Consider the following 19551-nt stretch of genomic DNA (forward strand, 5'->3'; position numbering starts at 1 on the left):
ATAGGCAAGAGGCAAAGGTGTGGAATCTATATGCATGTTTCCTCTCATGCTCTTCTGCAATTGAGAACATGCCAGGACTAGCAGGAAGGAGGACAAGGCAGGCACAGCTCAGCCAGATCACCTGTCACTCACAGGAGGATATTATTCTACATCAGCCAGCAGCCAGCTAACCCCAGACTAGTGAGAACCCAGAAGGACCCTTCCCAGCCCTGCCTAAAGCACAAAAACCTCAAGAGAAAGATACAGTAAGTGCTCACTGTGTTGGGCCATTGGGATGTTTTGTGACACAGTGGTATTGGGATTGTGGCACAGCAGGGTCTCAATTCTGGCAGTGTGCTAGAATCATTTAGGGGTGCTTTCAAAAGTCCCGCTGTCCAAATATCCACCCGATTTCAATTCAGCCAGACTGGTGAGACTGGTATATTTTGGGAATCCCACGTGAATTCTGCAGGTGTCCAGGTGGAGATTCATGGCACCAGTCAGCTCTGGAGCGCAGTCTTTTTGTGCCTGTTCAAAGGCGGGTTCCATGCAAGGTGAGGATTCAACCTGACTCTGGAGTTGGTATAGCTGGCACCAGCTCCACCACCTGGCAGCTGTCTGAGATCTGGCAAAGTAGTTAAACTTGGGGAACTTGAGCAGATTGGGAAAAGATGCTGTTTTCTGTGGGTGGGGAAGAGCTGGGGGGCACACACAGGAAAGCTGGGTCTGGCTCTGGCCCCTGACCAGGGCCTGGAGGCCGAGGGTGGATGCCTGCTACAGCGTGGCCCTCTGTGGAGGTGAGGGGTGTGAGCTCTGCCTTTCCTGCCCAAGCCAGGCTGCCATAACCGCCACCAGGCCCACACAGAGCGGCCCTTGTGCACACTGAAAAGACTGTGTGTTTGCCCCTCCTGCCACACCTACTCCTGAAAGCCAGCACACCCACAGTCCTCCCAGCCCAGATCACCCTCACCACACCTCACAAGGAAAACACTGCCCCTGGCGCTGCTGGCCCGGCTAATGGACCTGTTGCCATGCTGACAGGGGCCTTTGTTTGTGTCTGTTCTGGGTTTTAAGTGTGCTTGGAGACAGCTGAGTGTGTAAGCCACACTCTTCTCTGGGATTCCCCCAGGGAGGCCCAAGTCCTTGCACGCACATTCCAGGAAAGTCCCCTGTAAAACAAACTTCTGTGGCGATCTGGGAGGTCCCCGATGGCTGTGTCCAGGAAATGCTGAGCGCTCTGCATGAAGGACTCTGGGTTGCATTTGAGGGCCTTTCTCTGGCCTATTTCTTGCCCTCTGCAGCCTCTTCCCCAGGATTAGCCTCCCTCCAATCCCCCCAGGTCCCCCGTCCCCCCCACGCCTCAAAGTGGGACTCACATGCGGCTGCTGGGTGGGATCTTCCGGCCATCTCGGAACCAGGTCACCTGTGGCCTGGGGAAGCTGGCGATGCGTGGGGCGCGGATGACAGCCGCTTCTCCGTGTGAGACGCTCTGGTGCTTCTCGCCCTCCTCGAAGCTCCCCATGTCTGCAGGGAGAAGAGGCACAGGGGTCAGGGGTCAGAGGCTAAGGCCAGACTCAGGGACTTCAGGGTAGTGGCAGAAGGATAAGGTGGCAGGTGGGATGACCCCACAGAAGAGGCCCCTGTGCTTGGAGCATCTTGTGTTTAGCCCACCCCATCCTCTAATCTATCATGGAGACTCGCTCTGCATTGGTGTTGGTGTTTTAGATCCATTTATAGCCACATATCCTTGGATTCAATCGATTCATCCAACAGCCAAGAGAGGCTGATCATTATTTCACATATTTCACAACAGAGGGGGGGAAAAAAACCCCTGCTCAAACAGGCTCAGACAGGTTAATTAACTTGTCTAGGAAGGAACAGAGCCAGGATTTGAACTCAAATCTTGAACTCCGGAATTAAGCTGCCCTCCTTCCTTCCCTGCCCTACAGCTCTGCTTTGGCATGCCAAAGCAGGGGGTCCAACTATACCAATCTACCATCTGCCTGGGTGCTGGTGGATCATGTCTGTAATCCTAGCTATTTGGAAGGCTGAGATTTGGTGGATTGAGGCTCTAGGCTAGCCTAGGAAGAAAAGTTCAAGAGACACACCCTCTCCCCTTCTTAACCTAGAGCAAGGCACGGTGACACATGCCTGTAATTCTAGCTACAGCAAGAAGTCTAAAACAGGCAGACTGTAGCCGGGAAGTGAGGCCCTATGTCAAAAATAACCAGTGGGGGGACAAAAGAGCTGGAGTCATTGCTCAGTCATAGAGTGCTTTGCCTAGAAAGTGTGATGCCCTAAGTCCAAACCGCAGTGCCGCTAAAACAAGACAAAAGCTAAGCATCGACTGTTTAGCATCTTTGTTCTAAATCTGGAAGATAGAAGGTTAGTGGTAGCGTTGGATGTTTGGAGACCTGAGTTCACATCCCAGCTCTGTTGCTCATTTGCCGTGACACTTGGCAAAACTTTGGACCATGTTGAGCCTTCATTTCCTTTGTTCCACAATTAGAAATGGAAAAAAGGGCCTTCATCATGGACAGTACTGAGGATTATAAGATTACAGGATTATAGGAGGTATTATGTTGGTTGCCAAGCAATATCTGGGCTGCATCAATATTTATCCTCCTTCCCCCACACTTTCCTTATAAGGCAACTCACACTTTTCCCACTTATATTCCCTCCTTGAACCTGGGGGGGCCTATACCTAATAATACAATATGCTGAAAGCAATGCTGTGTGACTTTCAAAGCTGGGTCATCCAAGCTTCCACTGGCTCTCACTCTCCTGGAATCCAGCTGCCATGTTGTAAGGAAGCTCAACCCATGTCAAGCCAACACGGGCATGGTCCACATGGAGAGATCTCCAGGTGCCTATCAGAGTCCCCACCAGCACCTGTTCCAGGTGTGGCTCTCCAGGTGGTTTTGGGTACAGCCTTCATGTCTTCCACTGAGATCTCAGTCACTGTGGAACAGACCCCGGCTGTTCCCACAGTGTCCTGTCCACATTCTAGAGTCACATACTTTGGAAGCATAATAAATTATTGCGGTACCCATTTGCATCTGTGGGTAATTTATTACACAGCCATAGAAGCTGGGAGAATACATAGGCAAGTGCTAAAGAAATATATCTAATGTTTTCAGTATTAAAATACTGGAATTCTATACATTTTTCATCATTTAGTTTAAGCGTTACCCCTCCAACAAAGACTTCAAACTATCCAAATAGAATTCCAAACCAGACTTGTCGAGCTCTTACCTTGTCTCTAGACAGACTTCGCACATTTAATCCTCCAATAATATGACAAGCTCAATTTTAATAAATACGCATTCTTAGTTGTTTATTAATTTCTTGTGCTTGGTTCTGTCTATAAAGAATTGCACAAATAAATCACAGTGGTTTCATTTGTTACAGTAATTTTTATCTATTTTGAAAAACAAAGCTGCAGAATTCCGAAGATATATTTAAACAATTTAAAGCAATTTCATGGTAATGGTGTTTCTTTCGCCTCTCTTTCTCTCATTTTATTAGCTCCATTTGGTCAGCGAGGAGATGGAGACTCATGGAGATAAAGTGTCTGGTCCCTGTTGAGTCAGTCAGGGCTGGACCCAATGCATCTCCCTCCAAACTCTCTCTGCTTGCGTTCATGACCAATAGCCACGTCCCTTTGTTAACTCTTCTTCTGGGTGCTAAGCTTGCAGAAGTAGCTTTGTTCTCCTTGCTTTGTCCCTGAGCAAATCCCCCTGCCTGTCCCTCCCATCCCCCACATCTGGACCCTTGCTCTGCACACAGTAGGGTCTCACTCAATTCAACAGCTTACAGTCTGGCTGGGGAAGCAGGCATGAGGCAAATGAACCCATAAGCAAATATTCAGAGGCATCTGTGCCGACTGCTGAGAAGAAAGGAGCTGGGTTCTTCCAGGACAGAATCAGTGGAAGAACCCACTGCAGGCTGGGAACTGGGTGAGGTTTATCTAGGTGTATATGTGTGGTGGGGTATAGTCCTGAGGAAATGGCCAAGAGGAAGGAGACAGAGGCATCAGGGGGAATAAAGGCCAATGGGGCAAGACTGTGGACTTGTTCACTTCCTGGGTGGATGCTGGCTGGAGATCTGGAGGGTCCTGGGGGTGAACGGATGATGACTGAAAGGATGGGGAGGAGGTGACTGGCTGCATAGGTAGTTGGGTAAGTGGAGGGATAGAGGGATGGAGAAAGTGATGATGGGTAGCTAGATGTCTGTCTCTATAGGGCTTGAATTACTTATGTATGCATGCTCATCTGGTACGGGGGAGGGATGGTTGTATGCACGTGTGTCTGTGTAGGTGGGTAGGTTATATGTATGCGTCTATGTGTGAATGAGAGGATGGCTGCACATACGTGTGGCAGGATGGAGGACTGTATGTGTGCTCATTTGCACATATGGAGGTGTGGCTGGCCTATGTCTGGCTTTGTATCTGTATGTACAGTGGGATTGGGGAGGGAGAGGCACTTAGTGGCTTTGGTCCTGGCTGTATGAGGACTTGCCCCTGTACTTCTCCATCACACAATCTCTCCATCTTATTGACTCCCAGGTCCCAGTGCCTGACCATTCTTTCCCACCGTTACCCTTGAGCCAGCCCCTCCCAGCAGGAAATGTCTGTCTGTGCACGCATCCCATGGGTGGGTCGAACCTCAGCAGTCAGAGGCTGCTAAGATTGAGTCAGCCTTGCCAGCCGGGGGTGGAGGAGGGAAACAGGAGAGGGGACAGAGGGAGGAAGGGGACAGAGGCTGGGGCCCAGGGTCCTCATGCCATGGTATGTCCAACTAGGTGCTGCAACCTTCACCAACACATTCTGCCTGACACACAGCTCTGTGTGGCCTATAGTACATTGCTCTTTGGAGGCAGTGCTGGGAATTGAACACAGAGTTTTGAGCTTGCTAGGGAGGTATTCCAGTGCTTGAGCCATTGAACCATGCCTCTTCTTCCTGGCAATTTATTCTCTTGAACTCAGGGCCTGGGAGTTGTCCCTAAGCTCTTTTTGCTCAGCTCTACTACTTTGAGCCACAGCTCCACTTCTGTTTTTTTTTTTTTGAGTGGTTAATTGGATATAAGAATCTCTTGGGGAAGCTGGGAAGGTGGCTCAGGGGTAGAGTGCTTGCCTCGCATGCATTAGGCCCTGGGTTCAATTCCTCAGCACCACATAAGCAGGAAAAGCCGGATGTGGCACTGTGGCTCAAGAGGTAGAGCGTAGCCTTGAGCTGAATAGCTGAGGGACAGCACCCAGGTCCAGAGCTTAGGCCCCACAACCAGCAAATAAAAATAAATAAATAAATAAATAGAGTCTCAAAGCCCAGGCTGGCTTTGAACCGTGATCCTCAGATCTCAGCCACCTGAGTAGCTAGGATTGGAGATGTGAGCCACTGGTGCCCAGCCTGGCAACTTATTCTTGATGTCTTTATTATAGCTTAAAAGGTCCTGTAAAGAGTGTTTTCTACTTCAGAACCCTCGTCGGTGCATTTGTGTACTTTTCAATCATTTTAAAATCATGAACTATATCATGCATGCAGAAAGTGAATACAGTTACATGTATAATTTAAAGAAGGAGAAGAAAATGCACACCTCTTACCCATCACCCAACTCACGAACCAGAACACGAAAACACGTCCCCTTCCCTCCACCCCCTTCCCCAGGCTCCCTCTCTCCTGATTGCTAGATGAGCCTCACTGCTTTGCTTTCTCCCTCCCCACATATAGATGCACCCCTAAAGAGCTGGCGGTTACATCAACCATGCTCAAACCCAGATGTGCAGGGAAGTTCTGTACGTCTCTACTGAGATGTGCTTTCTGGCTACTCAGGCAGCTCATTTTCACACCAGCATAGAATTCCACCTGAGTGCCACTGAGGACAAACTTTTGTGGCTATGGGACCTTGAGGGATTTTGTAGCGTAGGCTATGTACATGGAAATTTTTTGTTATTGTTGGTCGTGGGGCTTGAACGCTGGGCCTGGGCACTGTCCCTCAGCAATTCAGCTCTACCACTTTGAGCCACAGTGCCACTTCTGGTTTTCTGGTGGTTAATTGGAGATAAGAGCCTCACAGACTTTCCTGCCAGGGCTGGTTTTGAACCGTGATCCTCAGATCTCAGCCTCCTGAGTAAATAGGGTTATAGGTGTGACTCACCTCCACAGCTCAACCTCCCCTATTCTCTTTTGCTCTCTGATCTAGCCATACTGGCCTCAGATACCTAAGCTTACCACAGGGCCTTTGTACTTACTTTATCCCTTGACCTGAAATGATCTATCGCCCTCCCCCCCTCCCCCTCCTCCCTTCCCCCCCCCCCCCCCCCGCCTCCCTGTTTGGCAGGCTCATGCCCCTTCCTTTGAGACACTTTGTTCATGGCTAGTACTACCACTGTATCAGTGAGGTCCTCCATCTTGTTCTCCTCCTCTCATTCTCATCTGTCTCCATATATTCCTTCATGGGCCTCATGTCATATGTTATATAGTATATGTTTCTGTAATCATGGTCAGCTACTGTCCCCCCAGGCACCGCTGTCCTGGGTTTTGTTTGTGACCTCACTCCTTAGAGCAGTACTAGGCTTGCGGTGGGGAGCTCTGATTGTTAATCACAGTAATTTACCTAAGCACTCAAGGAAATGGTTCCCCTGCAGCCCCATTTTGGAGTAGCTGCTAAGCGGCTGGTAGAAGCAGCTGGGATCCCCAGGCCAGGCCCTGGGCTTATGGCACGTGGCTGGGTCTGGCACTGGGCTGGACAATTGCAAGCCTGAGCCAGGTAAGAGAGGGCTGGGGGAGGGGCCCAGGTGCGCAGACTTGGGATCTCCTAACTCTCCCGGCTCTCTTTGAAGGCTGGGAGACAGAGGGTGACTTTCAAAGAAGAGGCTTGTGGAGGGGACAGGAAGGGGACCAGGGAGGGGAGAAGTTTTATTGACTTCCCCTTAATTGCTGTAATTAAAAACATGTAAAGAATCTTTTTCTAACGACTTTGCCATGATCATTAGTTGTTAGCACAGCTGCCTTATTAATTTGTCATTGGGACCTGATTCATAGTTCCTCTTTGGGCAGGGCTGGGAGCCAGGGCGGTGGGGGGTCAAAGGGGGGGCTGCCCAGCTCCAGGACCCCTAGAGAGGCAAACAGGTCAGCCAACTTGTGAGAACCCAGGACAAAACCCTTCCCATCTGGAAAGGCAGAGGCAAGAGCAAGGAGCCGGGGGCTTACACCTGCGCTGGAAGACAAATGGACAGACAGACAGATACAGAAGCCTGCCAGAGCCCCGGGGCTCTTGGTGGTGAAGGGGGAGGTAAGGACCCAGGGGGAGGAAGGTTTAAGGAGGCATCCACTCTCAGGGTTGTGAGGCTGATGGAGCACGCGCACATCGTCGCATTGCACACCCCAGGGTCCGCCTCTCCTCTGGCCCCGCCCCTGCCTTGCAGAGGGGTGGCTGGGAACAAGCCCACCAAGGTGGACGGTATGAGAAAGCTCCACGTCCTCCAGAATGTCTTTCCTGGCTGAGGAGAAGGAATTCTACCCCCCCCCCCCCCCCCAAGCATCAGCTGGGCTGAGGACCATTTGGAATAGCTCACACACACTGTTGCATTGATTCATTCGTCCTTACGATCCTTAGCTATCCAGAAACCACAGCAGTGCTTTTAAACACATGAGGTGGTGAAAGCACTGAGAAGTTAGGTAATCTGCCCCGGACCACACAGCTCACATCTTATGAGCTGTCATTTGAAGCAGAGCTGGAGGCTGGGTTCACGGCCACTCCCTATCAGGAAGAAGCAGGTGGAAGGAGGAAGTATGTGCTGAGGGACCAGTCACAAAAAAAGCCACAGGGATGCTGACCATACATCTCAGCTCAGGAGTGATCAACTCTAGAAAGTTCTTGTTGTTACCTGTGGGTCAAGGGCATGGAGCAGACCCTGCACCTATCACCCCTCAGAGTCTGGACTGATGGGCGTCCCGAAGGGTATTTCTGGTTCCACACGCACACACTCACACATGCACACACACACACACACACCTCACTCTCTCCTGTACACATGTGCATCAAGAGCACACTGATCCACACACGTGCACCCCATATAGAGGTGTGCACACACACATTTACATGCATACATTTACACACATATGTACACATTCACACTCATGCCTCCGGCATGCATATAGGCACGTCTGTGTGCACATGCTTGCATACACACACACCTCACCCTTGTGTGCACGTGTACACATACTTAGAACCTATGTTCCCATAAGTATACAGCAAATGGAGGCAGACTGTATCGACACACACTCGAGCACATGCGTGTGTGCTCACAGAGCACACACATGCTGCCCCTCCAAGGAACTTGTGTGCACTCTCATGCACACAAGTGTGCATACATTTGTATGCCCAGCTCCTCCGAGGCCAGCCACAGCAGTTCCCTACCTCCCTGGGCGTGTGTGTGTGTGTGTGTGTGTGTGTGTGTGTGTGTGTGTGTGTGTGTGTGTGTGTGTGTGTGTGTGTGTGTGTGCATCCTAGGGCTTAAACTCAGGGCCTAAGCTCTGTTCCTGAGCTTTTTTTGCTCAAGATTGGTGCTCTACCACTTGAGTCACAACTCTACTTCCAGCTTTATTTTGTCGGTGATGGGTCTTGAACTCTGGGCCTGGGTGCTGTCCCTCAGCTCTTCAGCTCAAGGCAAGTACTCTACCACTTGAGCCACAGCACCACTTCTGGTTTTCTGGTGGTTAATTGGAGATAAGAGTCTCATGGATGTTCCTACCTGCCTGGCTTTGAACCACGATCCTTGTATCTCAGCTTCCGGAGTAGCTAGGATTACAGGCATGAGCCACTGGTATCCAGCTTTTTGCTCAGTAATAGGAGGTCAGAGTTTCACGGGCTCCTGCTCAGGCTGGCTATGAACTGTGGTCCTTAGATCTCAGCCTGTGGAGTAGCTAGAATTACAGGTGTGAGCCACCAGTGCCCCCTCATCCCCTTGGTCTGGGGTGGGTTAATGGAAGCATAAGCGTCCTTTGGCACGGACAGCTGCCAGAACCCAGTGCTGTGATTTGGGGCTTTTCTGCTCTTTGGGCATAAGCAGAGCTGCCTTTGATTTATGGGCCAATTTGTCCCCCAATTTTGATTACGGCTGTTTTTCATAATCATCATCAACACTCTGCCTCACTTGAGATTTTCTTTCAGATTTCTCTCTTCGCCTCCTCTCTGCATGGCAGGCCCTCCCCTGTGTCAGCTCAGAGGCTGCTCCCGGGGGCTCCGGATGAGAGGGAGGCCCTCCTGGGAAGATTTCAGGGCTCTCTGAGGAGTCTCACCCTCCCACCATTCAGAATACATCTTCCAGTTTCTCCCCCTAAGAGATCCAGCACGAAATAACCCATAATGAGCCCCTTCCAGCAGTCTGCAGGTGTTCTAGGAAGAGGTGGATCTGGGAGTCGTTTGGGGAGGTCCCCCTCCTCCCCGCCCCTCCCCTTTTTGTTCTAGTACTAGGGCTTGAACTCAAAGCCTCATACCCTCTCTTAGCTTTTTCTTGCAAGGCCGGCCGCTCTACGGCTTGAGACACAGCCCCACTTCGGCCTTTTTGCTAAGAGTCTCACAGACTTTCTTGCCCTAGCTGGCTTCGAACCACGGTCCTCAGAACTCAGCCTCCTGAGTAGCTAAGATTACAGGTGTGAGCCACCAGCACCTGGCTACCTTTTGGGGTTTTCTCTGAAGCCATCTTCCTTTCCTTCCCTGGGGAAACCTTGCTGGGCACTGGAGAGAAGACTGTCACCCCCAAAGGCTTGGTGGGGGCCTACTGCTCTTGCCCTCTCCCCCTCTGGGAGGATCCCTGACTTGCTATTCTGCTTCCCTCACTAAGGCGTCTCCCAGCCTCCCCTGAGGACCCCCAGGGGACCCCCATGCTCTTTTTGTTCCAGGGTCTCCTTGGGTGGAGAATGGTAAACCTGCCCGGAAGAGGGCTGAGACCCCCAAAGACTGGGGTGAAGACCCTGTGAAGAGATGGACTGGCTGCTCCCATCTGAGGAGGAAAGAGTGGGTCACGCTCTTCTGGAGAGCTCTTAAGTCTCGGGCTTAGTAAAAGGTCACCATGCCAGCAGATGTGGTCACCATTGGTCAGCGAAGTGGCCTTGACCTACTTCCTCTCTGGGCCTTGGTTCTTTTACCAAGTGCTGGACAGGTGGGAAGGGCGGGCCACCACTGGTCCGCAGAGGGTGTGGAAGAACATGCCGGGTGTGGCTGGCAGATGGACCCTGTACACCCCGTCTGCCCCCCCCCCCCCACTGGACTCACAGGCCACCTGGACTTCAGTTTGCCGCTGCAGCAGTGCCCCCATTCTGTTCCTTACAATACAGCGGTAGTAGCCAGCGTGAGTGCGATCCAGGCTGGTGATCATGTACCTGGGGGGACAGAGAAGACAGTTAAAACAAGCAGTTGCAGGTCAGGTGGGGCTCAGGGGTCAGAGGTCACAGGGTCATCGTCTTCTGGAATGGATAAGGCAAGGGAGTCCCTTGACTCATGGGATCCCAGAAAGGTCTTTATCCACGGAAGGGTGGAGGGGGGCAGGGAGGTCCCCTCCACAACCCTGAGCCTTTGCTCGGCCATGCAGGAAGTAGCTTGCACTTCCCAAGGACAGGAAGTGCTGGGCTGGGGTCCCTGTGGCCAGGCCTGTGAGGCTGTGTGGGTTCTGTGGTCCTCCCCTGTGTGTGACCCAAAGGACCGAGACATGTGGGGAGCCAAGCCCAGGACTGTGGGGGAAGTATTCATTGGGATGGATGGAGGTGACAGAGGCAGGGAAATTTACATGTCTCCCCAGATGACCTGTGTCGGTCCTTCCTTAGCCTGACAGACAGCTTCGCTGCGGCTCATTGGAGGGAGGTTGGTGGGTCTCCGAGCTGCGCAGCAGCATTCTGGGGCTTGGGCTCTTGGCCTGACTTGGAGCCGGCCCCTCCTTAGATATTCCCCTGAAGGGCAGAGTGCGGCACGGGGCAGGTGACTGCAGAGCAGATGTAGGTGTCCTCTACCTGGCTGAGAGTCAGGGAGGGTTAGATCAGAGAGAGGAGCTCCTGACAGCCAGGCCCGGGTGATGGGGCTGTGTACTGTGGGAGGGCCCGGGGCCGGGGACTAGCTCCCCTGTAGGCCCTGGGAGATCACTTGTTTCCATTTCTGGGAAGGTCTAGCAAGGTCCTGAGAACAACAAAGAGGTTAGGCCTGTACTGCCCCTCCCCAGACCTTGAGTATCCTAGGCTTTGCCCAGCTGCCTTCATGGACAAGCTCATTACTACCAGCCTCTCGTATGCCAAGCTTGGGAGGGAGGAGCCCATCCCCAGGAGTTGTCAGATCTATTTCATACAACTCTGGGCTAGGGCGTATCATTATCATCATCATCATCACCACTACCACCACCACCCTAGTCATTACCACCACCATCACTAATATCACCATCACTAATATCACCACCACCACCATAGTCATTACCACCACCATCACTACCATCATTATCACCACCATCACTATCATCATCACTACCACCGCCATCATGTCCACCACCACTATCATCAACGCCCCAAGACCACTGTCAGGATCACTATCACCCTGACCTTCATCATCATTGTCACCTTCCCAGAGACAACACAACAGCCAGACCTCTCTGGGCATCATCTGTGCATCCGACGCCACGTTAAGTACCTTTCATGTCTTTCTTCATTTCACACAGCAGTTCTCAGATTATTGGATGCCAGGGACAAGTAACACTTAAAAAAAAATGGGGATCAACATAAGCCTCACAACTTTTTACTCTGCCAAGGTCATTAAAACCAAACAACCAAAGAGCAACACTATCAAGCAACAAGCATTTTTTTAAAAAAAGGAATACTATTAAAAAAGTGCCACGGAGAGAAAAATAAATAGAAACAGTCAGCATTTTACCTTTAAAAAAAAAGAATATTTCTGAGATGATAAAAAAGACATAATCTCAGCATAAAGACAGTTTTAACAAAAATTTAAATTTCATTTTATGCAAAGCCCACTACACTACCACCACATTTCTCATTTTATCTGTATAGTGACAAGCTACCATGGTCGGGCATCTGGGAGCTGCTGACTTAATCTCCATCTCCACAATCATGCCATGGTGGAGGGGCTTTTATTAGAATCCCCATTTTAGAGGCAAGGGTGTCAAGATTCAGTCATTTCCTTGGCATTGATCTTAGACTCACACGTAGTAAGAAGCAGGGCTAGCGAGCCCCCTTCCCCCTTCCTCCCTCCCTCCCTCCCTTCTTTTTGCCAGTCCTGGGGGTTGAACTCAGATTCTGGGCACACTGCCGCTGAGCTTTTTTTTTTTTTTTTTTCCTCAAGGCTGGTGCTCTACCACTTGAACCACAGCTCCCCTTCTGGGCTTTTGCTGGCTAACTGGAGCTGAGAGTCTCATGCACTTGCCTGCCTGGGCTGGCAACTTCTATCCTCAAATCTCAGCCTTCTGAGGAGCTAGGATTCCAGGCTGGAGTCACTAGTGCCTGGCTCCTACTTAGCTTTTCTGCTTCCAAACCTGCCATGCGCACCACCCAGGGTCCCACCTCTCATTTGGATAGTGTGCATGCCTTACTCGAAGCTAGACACATGGGTAGTTTGTTCTGACTCTGCAGCATTGTCTAGAACCTTCTTATCTCTGCCAGTAGTAGCAGTGCTTATCTGTCCCTGGCTACTGTGCAGTATGATGAGAGGAGAAAGCAGGTGCTCAAGCTCTGGAAAATCTGTCTTTTTCCTTCACCCCTCAAACCCTGGGCCGGGTATGTGGTTCTTCCTGCTGTTCCGTCTCACCCCAGCGCAGTGAAATGACTTTGGGGAAACAGCTGGGGTTGCTACAATAGCCGAGTGACCTTAGGAGGGCGCTAGAAAGAGAGGGAGAAGTGGGCTGCAGGGTTCTGTACCTTTACAAACAGAATCCAGCATTGTTAAAAAGCACTGGGGGAAGCTGGGCGCAGGTGGCTCACACCTGTAATCCTAGCTACTCAGGAGGCTGAGATCTGAGGATCACGGTTCAAAGCCAGCCCTGGCAGGAAAGTCTGTGAGACTCTTATCTCCAATAAACCACTAGAAAACTGGAAGTGGTGCTGTGGCTCAAGCGGTAGAGCGCTCGCCTTGAGCTGAAGAGCGCAGGGACAGAGCCCAAGCCCAGAGTTCAAGCCCCACGACTGATTAAAAAAAAAAAAAAAAGCACTAGGTGTTGCTGGGAAGGTAAAGTGCTTGCCTTGCATGCCTGAGGCTCTGGGTTCGATTCCTCAGCACCACATACGCAGAAAAAGCCAGAAGTGGCGCTGTGGCTCAAGTGGTAGAGCGTTAGCCTTGAGCTGAAGAGCTGAGGGACAGCGCCCAGGCCCAGAGTTCAGGCCCCATGACCGACGAAAAAAAAAAAAAGTACTAGGGGGAGGAAAAGAAATAGAAATGGTTGATAAATTCATAAAAAAGATGCATTGCCTCTTTCATGATGAAAGAAATTCAAAACAAAACACTATTCCTATGTCAAACTGTGAAGGGTTTTCAGATACTGTCACCCCACTATTGGTAAGAGGGAGGGGTCATGCCCTCAGGTCTCTGGGTGGCACAGCAACTAGGTCCAACCTTTGGGGCAAAGTCTATCAGCGTTCAATCATGCAAGCTGTTTGACCCCTGGGCTGCACTCCTGGGCAACAAGCCTTTTAGATTCATTTGCAACAATGTGACAAAAATATGCAAAAGAATGCTCACTGTAGCATTGCTTGAGATGGCAGAGATAAACAAAGGAAAATTGGAAGCAACCTAAACGTCCATCAGAATAGAATTGGATCAATAAATGATGCTGTGGTCCCCGAATGAATGAAAAATACCTGGATGCGAGGAAATAGAAAACATCTCCAAGATACACAGAGCACAGAAAGGAAGCTGAAGCCAGGGAGCAGGGAAGAGTTGTGTGAATAAATGTATGAGGTCACAGGAGGCTAAACAAGATCAGAACTGACAGAAATGGGAAGAACAGCTTATCCTTAGGTGCTGCTATTTAGTGACACTGGCCACCAAACCGTTAGCTAAATGTTTTGGATCATGCAAACTGATCTTAGAAAAATAATTTAAGTCTTTTAATCCCTAAGCCATCACTATCAAAGAATAGTGTGATAATATGACATTATTTGGCCCCATATAGATAAATGGAAATTGTATATAATTTATATGTATGTAGATACACATGTGCAAATACACACATGCAAATATATACCTGCAATTACAAACACAAACATGCACATCATAAATATACACCTATATGCAAATATAAACATGGGAACATATATGCATACAAACGCACCCACATATGATCACATAAACACACTGGTAAGTGTACAAGAGGTTTCTTTCTTTTTGGGGGTGTGTGTGCATGTGTGTGTGTGTGTGTTGGTCCTAGCTTGGACTCAGGGCCTGGGTGTTGTCCTTGAGCTTTTTGTTGTTGTTGTTCAAGGCTAGCACTCTACCACTTGAGCCACAGCTCCACTTCTGGCTTTTTTGGTGGTGTAGATAAGAGTCTCATGAACTTTCCTGCTCAGGCTGGCTCTGAACATGGATCCTTAGATCTCAGCCTCCTGAATAGCTAGGATTACAGGCGAGAACCACGGGTGCCTGGCATATAAGAGATTTTTTGAGATAAAGTTATGTTATCTCCCTTTTGGGAGACATAGCCAAGAAGGGGAGGGAGAGAAACTTCCACTCTTTGATTTTATGTCTTTCTATGCCATCAGACTTTTCTTTATCGAATACATACATAGCTTTTATTTTAAAGATAAAATTTAAAAAGTGCACTTTGTGTATATAATTTAAGGACACATTATAAAAGAAGACACCAGGGACTCATTGCACCTGGATTTGTTTGCGGCTGTCAGTGATGTGTGGAGAAACGTAAACCTTAATGAAAGTCAACTTCTGCAGAACACTTGATGTCCCTTTGCTCCAGCCAGATGCCCAGGCACCATCTGGGATCATGAGGAAGGGCTTGGACAGGCCAGAGGTACTCTGTCCCCTCCTGTCTTGATCTTCCTGCCTCCTTTACCCTGGCCTGCCTGATTGCCACTCCAGCCCTGTTTCAGACTTGCATTCAACATTATTTAACAGTTCTGCCCACTGCTTCTCTGGCCAGGGGAATCCTGCTCCATGCCATCCAGTTGCAAGCTGGGAACAGCAGGGAGTCAGGCAGCTAGTATCTTGGTTTGCAAACCCAGCTCACTGTTAAGCATCCCCTGAAAGTAAAGGCCATCATCATCTCCATGGCTGCCAGCTTCCCCCAGGGAGGAAGGGGTGGGGTGAGGAGGGGAGGGGGAGGGAGAGACAGTTATAGCAGGTAGCTGGCAGCCTCTTTCTGGTTGACCTGCAATCTCATACTTTGTCCAGAGAGGGAGAGGCAAGGCAGGGAGATGAGGGCTGGATCCAGGGGCTGGGGGGGGGGGGGGGGGATATGTGAACATTCCCAGATCCAGTCCTCTTGCTTATAGCCATCCACAATTCAATGGTATCAGCATCCTTATGCGAATGTAAGCAGATTCAAACTTCCAATCTCTCTCCTTTAGAAGCTGGAGACCCAGTCTCCTGTCCTGCCCCTCACTCTATGTGGGTGATCATCTCATAGCTACTGACACAACCGTCTTGAGCTGTTGGAGACGGTAGGGCCAGGGGAAAGCTTGCTGGATGGAGGACACGTAGCTAGTTCACAGGGCTTTCGCTGCTTTAAGGGCAGGGCTTGGTGTGGGGCAGCAAAGGGGGTGGCAAAGGAAGTCCCATCCTTCTTTTCATGCCAGTGTGCTGATTTACCCTATGGGGTGGTCCTGCCACTCCGGCCACTCTTCTGCGATGCAGAGAGGGGCTGAGGGAGACAGGCACCGCCTGACAGCAGGGACAGGGACCAGGACAGATAATTGGATTTTTAGAGACAAAGAGAAGAGCAGGAGAGAAAATAGCTGCTTAACAAATGTGGCATCTTCCCCAGCACGCGGGGAAACACACAATGCCCTTTTTGGTTCGAGTCCTTGAGTGTCACAGTTGATATTTAAAATGATTCTTACTCACATTAAATAAGATATTTCAATTCCACGAAGCTGTCAGGAGCGGATGCGGACACCAGAAATAATAGGCACGCTCTCCTTGTATTGTCCTGGTTAATAAATCAGATGCCTGGAGATGTACTGGGGGTGGTGGTGGTGCTCACGCACGGGAAGGGTGTGTGTGCACTTGGGTGCACGTGTGCACATACACGTCTACACAGATCACACGCATGCAGGCTACAATGTGCCTGGGGGTGCACACGTATACATCATGGTGTATACACTCTACTGCTTACACTCTTACACACTTGTGCAGCATGTAGGCATATTCCTGTCACACATACACACATGCACATATGTTCTCACGAGGCCTCTTCTCCCCAAGTAAACTGTGCTCATGGAGGGAAGCAACAGGGGGCAATGCCCACCAGGGGTGGGCAGCAGAGACCCACAGGGGTTCAGGGACAGTGGCTCAGGGATCCAGGATCCTGTCCCTCTGGGAAATAGGCACAAAACACTATGGTGTGGTGTGTGTGTGTGTGTGTGTGTGACATCTTTATCCTACCCTTGTACCCCCAGAGGGGATGGAGGTAGCACTGAGACTTGGCTGGCCAGAGGCAGAGTGGCTCTACATTGGGAACTTGCTTTTGCTAAACTCTGTCCACGGTGATTCAAAGGGAAAGCACACCTGCTGTGTAATAATAACTCGTAGAATAACCATTATTATTATAATAATAAGAAATGTCACTGTTGGGAGAACCTTAACACATATCAACTCTTTTAACCCAGCACAGCACAGTAGGAGGTATGGTTAACATAAGAACCATCTCATCCTCGGCTCACAGACCCCAGCATGGGACCCAGAGATCCAAAGCAACTTGCTCCAGGGTGCACAGCCAGGAGGAGCCCAGCAGGTTGCAGCCTGGCACACGGAGGACATGAACCCTAACTGGATGTGTACCCCATAACTTTGTTCCTGGGGGCTCACCTTGAAGAACGGTTTGCCTGTTGGCCCTGCTGTCCCTCACACATGGACAGACTGTGGATGACTAATGGGAGAAAGAGGGCTCTGGGAAACAGGCTGAGAACTGGATGTGGAAGAGGGCTGGGCAGTTTGCTAAGGACTGGCCAGTTTGGTGATGGGAGTGACTCATGAAGAAGGAGTTGGACAGCCCAGCTGAAGAGAGGAGAGAGAGGAGGGAGAGAAGAGGAAAGGGCAGGGGAGGGGAGAGGTAAGGAAGGGAAGTGAGCTCAGGAGAGGAGAGGGGAGGAGGGGAGAAGGAGGAAAAAGAGGAAGAGGTGAGGGGAGGAAGAGGAACAGAGAGACCTTGAGGAAGTAGAACTCTCCAGCACAGGAAGTAGATGGGTGGAGTCTTGAGGATGCAGATGTTCTTCCACATAGGAAGCAGATGGGTGGAGCCTGAGTTTGCCATCAGATTGAAATACAGAAATAGTGATTTTCTGTTCTTCTGTTTTAAGTGGTTTCTATCCAGAGCTATAATTCCACACACGTGTTTCCCCCCCACGACCCCATCCCCCATCTTTGGTAAGAGTCTGACACATATACCAGCTTCTGCCCATGGAGCTTGAGGAAGGATGCTGTGCTCCTGGCCGGATCTCAGAGAAGGTGTGGCTCTGTCCACACCTTGACTCCCCTTCTAGCCTTGTGAGAAATGCATTTCTGTTGTTTTAAGCCATCCCATCTGTGCGACATGGCCACAGAGCCAAGAGCCAGGGACTTGGCAGCTGACAGAGGCTCCTGAAATGGGGAGATGATCCCAGATGGACTGGTGGGCTTGGTGCAATCCTGTTGGGCCTTTGAAAGGGAGGCAGTTTTTTCTTATGCGGTGCTGAGCAATCAAACCCAGGGCCTCATGCATGCAGGGCAAGCCCTGTACCACTGAGCCACCTTCCCAGCCCCTTGGTAACATTTTTTTGGTTTGTTTCCACAATATTAGGTATTGTGACTAGTGTGGCAATGAAAAAAAAAAAAAAAAAAAAAAAAAAAAGAAAGGGAGGCAGCACAATCCGTGTGAAAGACACACGGCGATGGAAGCGGAGATTCATGTGATACAGGGCCACAAGCCAAGGGAAGCAAGGCCCCTCTAGGGTGCTGGATAAAGCAAGAACATGGGCAGACATCCCAGAGAGGCTCAGAAAGGAACCAGCCATGCAGACACCTTGACTTTAAGCCTTATGACCTCTAGAACTGCAATAGCTGTAGTAATAACATTGGTCCCAGTCACCAAGTTGGTGATAATTTGGTCCAGCAGTCACAGGAACCTAACCAGCTGGGTTTACTACAGGTTGAGGGGCAAGCCTGGCAAGAAAAGCTATCTGGCAATGCTGAGGGGTGATGGAGTTAGGGACATTGATGGATATTATCTATGTTCTGAAGACTGTAAGCAACAGCCTTGGGTTATAGGAAGGATAGCACAGGAACGATGCCACATCATTTCCGAGACCCAGGAAGGACACTCTGGGCTTACAGTGCTCCTGTGTGGCTGCTTCTCCACTCAGAAATCCACAGGGCTCTGGTCCTCAGCATTCCTTGGGACCCTCAAATCTGCCCATCTCTGAAGCTCTGTGGGACTACAAGCAGGTAGCATGGAAGTTCCACCTACAGATGGTGCTCTGAGCTTATATGATGACCCTTTGCATAGCTGCTTCAGAGGCCTCCCCAGGGGTGATCCTAGATGCTCGGATTGATCCCCAGGCCCTGTGGTCAATGAGAAGGATGTCCGTGTGTCAATCAGGTGTGAGCCACCGACGCCCGGCTCAATTAACTGCTCTATATGACCAAAGACAGGACTTTATTAGTGTTAATGACTCACACTGTAATCCTGCCTACTCAGGAGGCTGAGATCTGAGGATCGTGGTTCGAAGAAAAGTCTGTGAGACTCCTGTCTCCAATTATCCAACAACAAACAAACAAACACACAAAAATCCCCACAAAACTAGAGCTGCAGCTATGGTTCAAGTGATATGAGTACCAGCCTTGAGTGGAAAAAGCTAAGGGCCAACACCTAGGTGGAGCTCAAGCCCCAGTCCCAGCACATACACATATGAAAAAAAGTATTAGGCAAGGATTAGTCAACTAGCGCCCACACCCCAACTCTACAGCCCACAGCCTTTTTACCATAAGCACACCAACACATTCGTGTTTATATGGTAAACTCTTTGGAATGGAACCAAAGAGTATTTTGTGATAGGTGAAAATTGCATGACATTCAAATCTCCTCCCCTTCCTCCCCCAATAAAGTTTTATTGGCACATAGCCACCGCTCACCTTGTCCACAGTGCCCTTGTACTAGCTGGGTCACCAACAGGCTCCAAGAGAACCTTTCAGAAAAGGGCCTGGCCCAGATCGGCCATGTCTGTGAACTGTGCTGCTGTGAGGCTCTCTATGCAGGAAGGGAGTCGATGGAGTCAGTCAAGGGCAAGGTGGGGGCTAATTCAGTCTTTGCCATAGACCAGGTGAGAGATGATGGATGGGGACTGTGTGAGATGGTGCCAAGGGGCGGGGCAA

General features: G+C 50.2%; 1 protein-coding gene across 4 annotated transcripts in view; it reads right to left on the bottom strand.

Annotated features, from left to right (window-relative positions):
* Sdk2 (sidekick cell adhesion molecule 2) overlaps positions 1–19551 on the bottom strand; it is a 233771-nt gene that overhangs the window by 90607 nt on the left and 123613 nt on the right. For 2 of the 4 annotated variants that reach the window (XM_069993202.1, XM_069993199.1), the window contains 2 exons: positions 10258–10364; positions 1356–1503 (listed from right to left, as the gene is read on the bottom strand). In XM_069993202.1, coding sequence (XP_069849303.1) covers positions 1356–1503; positions 10258–10364 — 255 coding nt within the window. Of the gene's footprint in view, positions 1–1355; positions 1504–10257; positions 10365–19551 lie in introns of those variants that run through there. The other 2 variants (XM_069993201.1, XM_069993200.1) reach the window with 1 other exon arrangement.

This window comes from Dipodomys merriami, unplaced genomic scaffold (assembly GCF_024711535.1).
Source record: "Dipodomys merriami isolate MVZ:Mamm:240054 unplaced genomic scaffold, mDipMer1.0.p SCAF_42, whole genome shotgun sequence".
In the NCBI taxonomy this organism is placed as follows: Eukaryota; Metazoa; Chordata; class Mammalia; order Rodentia; family Heteromyidae; genus Dipodomys; species Dipodomys merriami.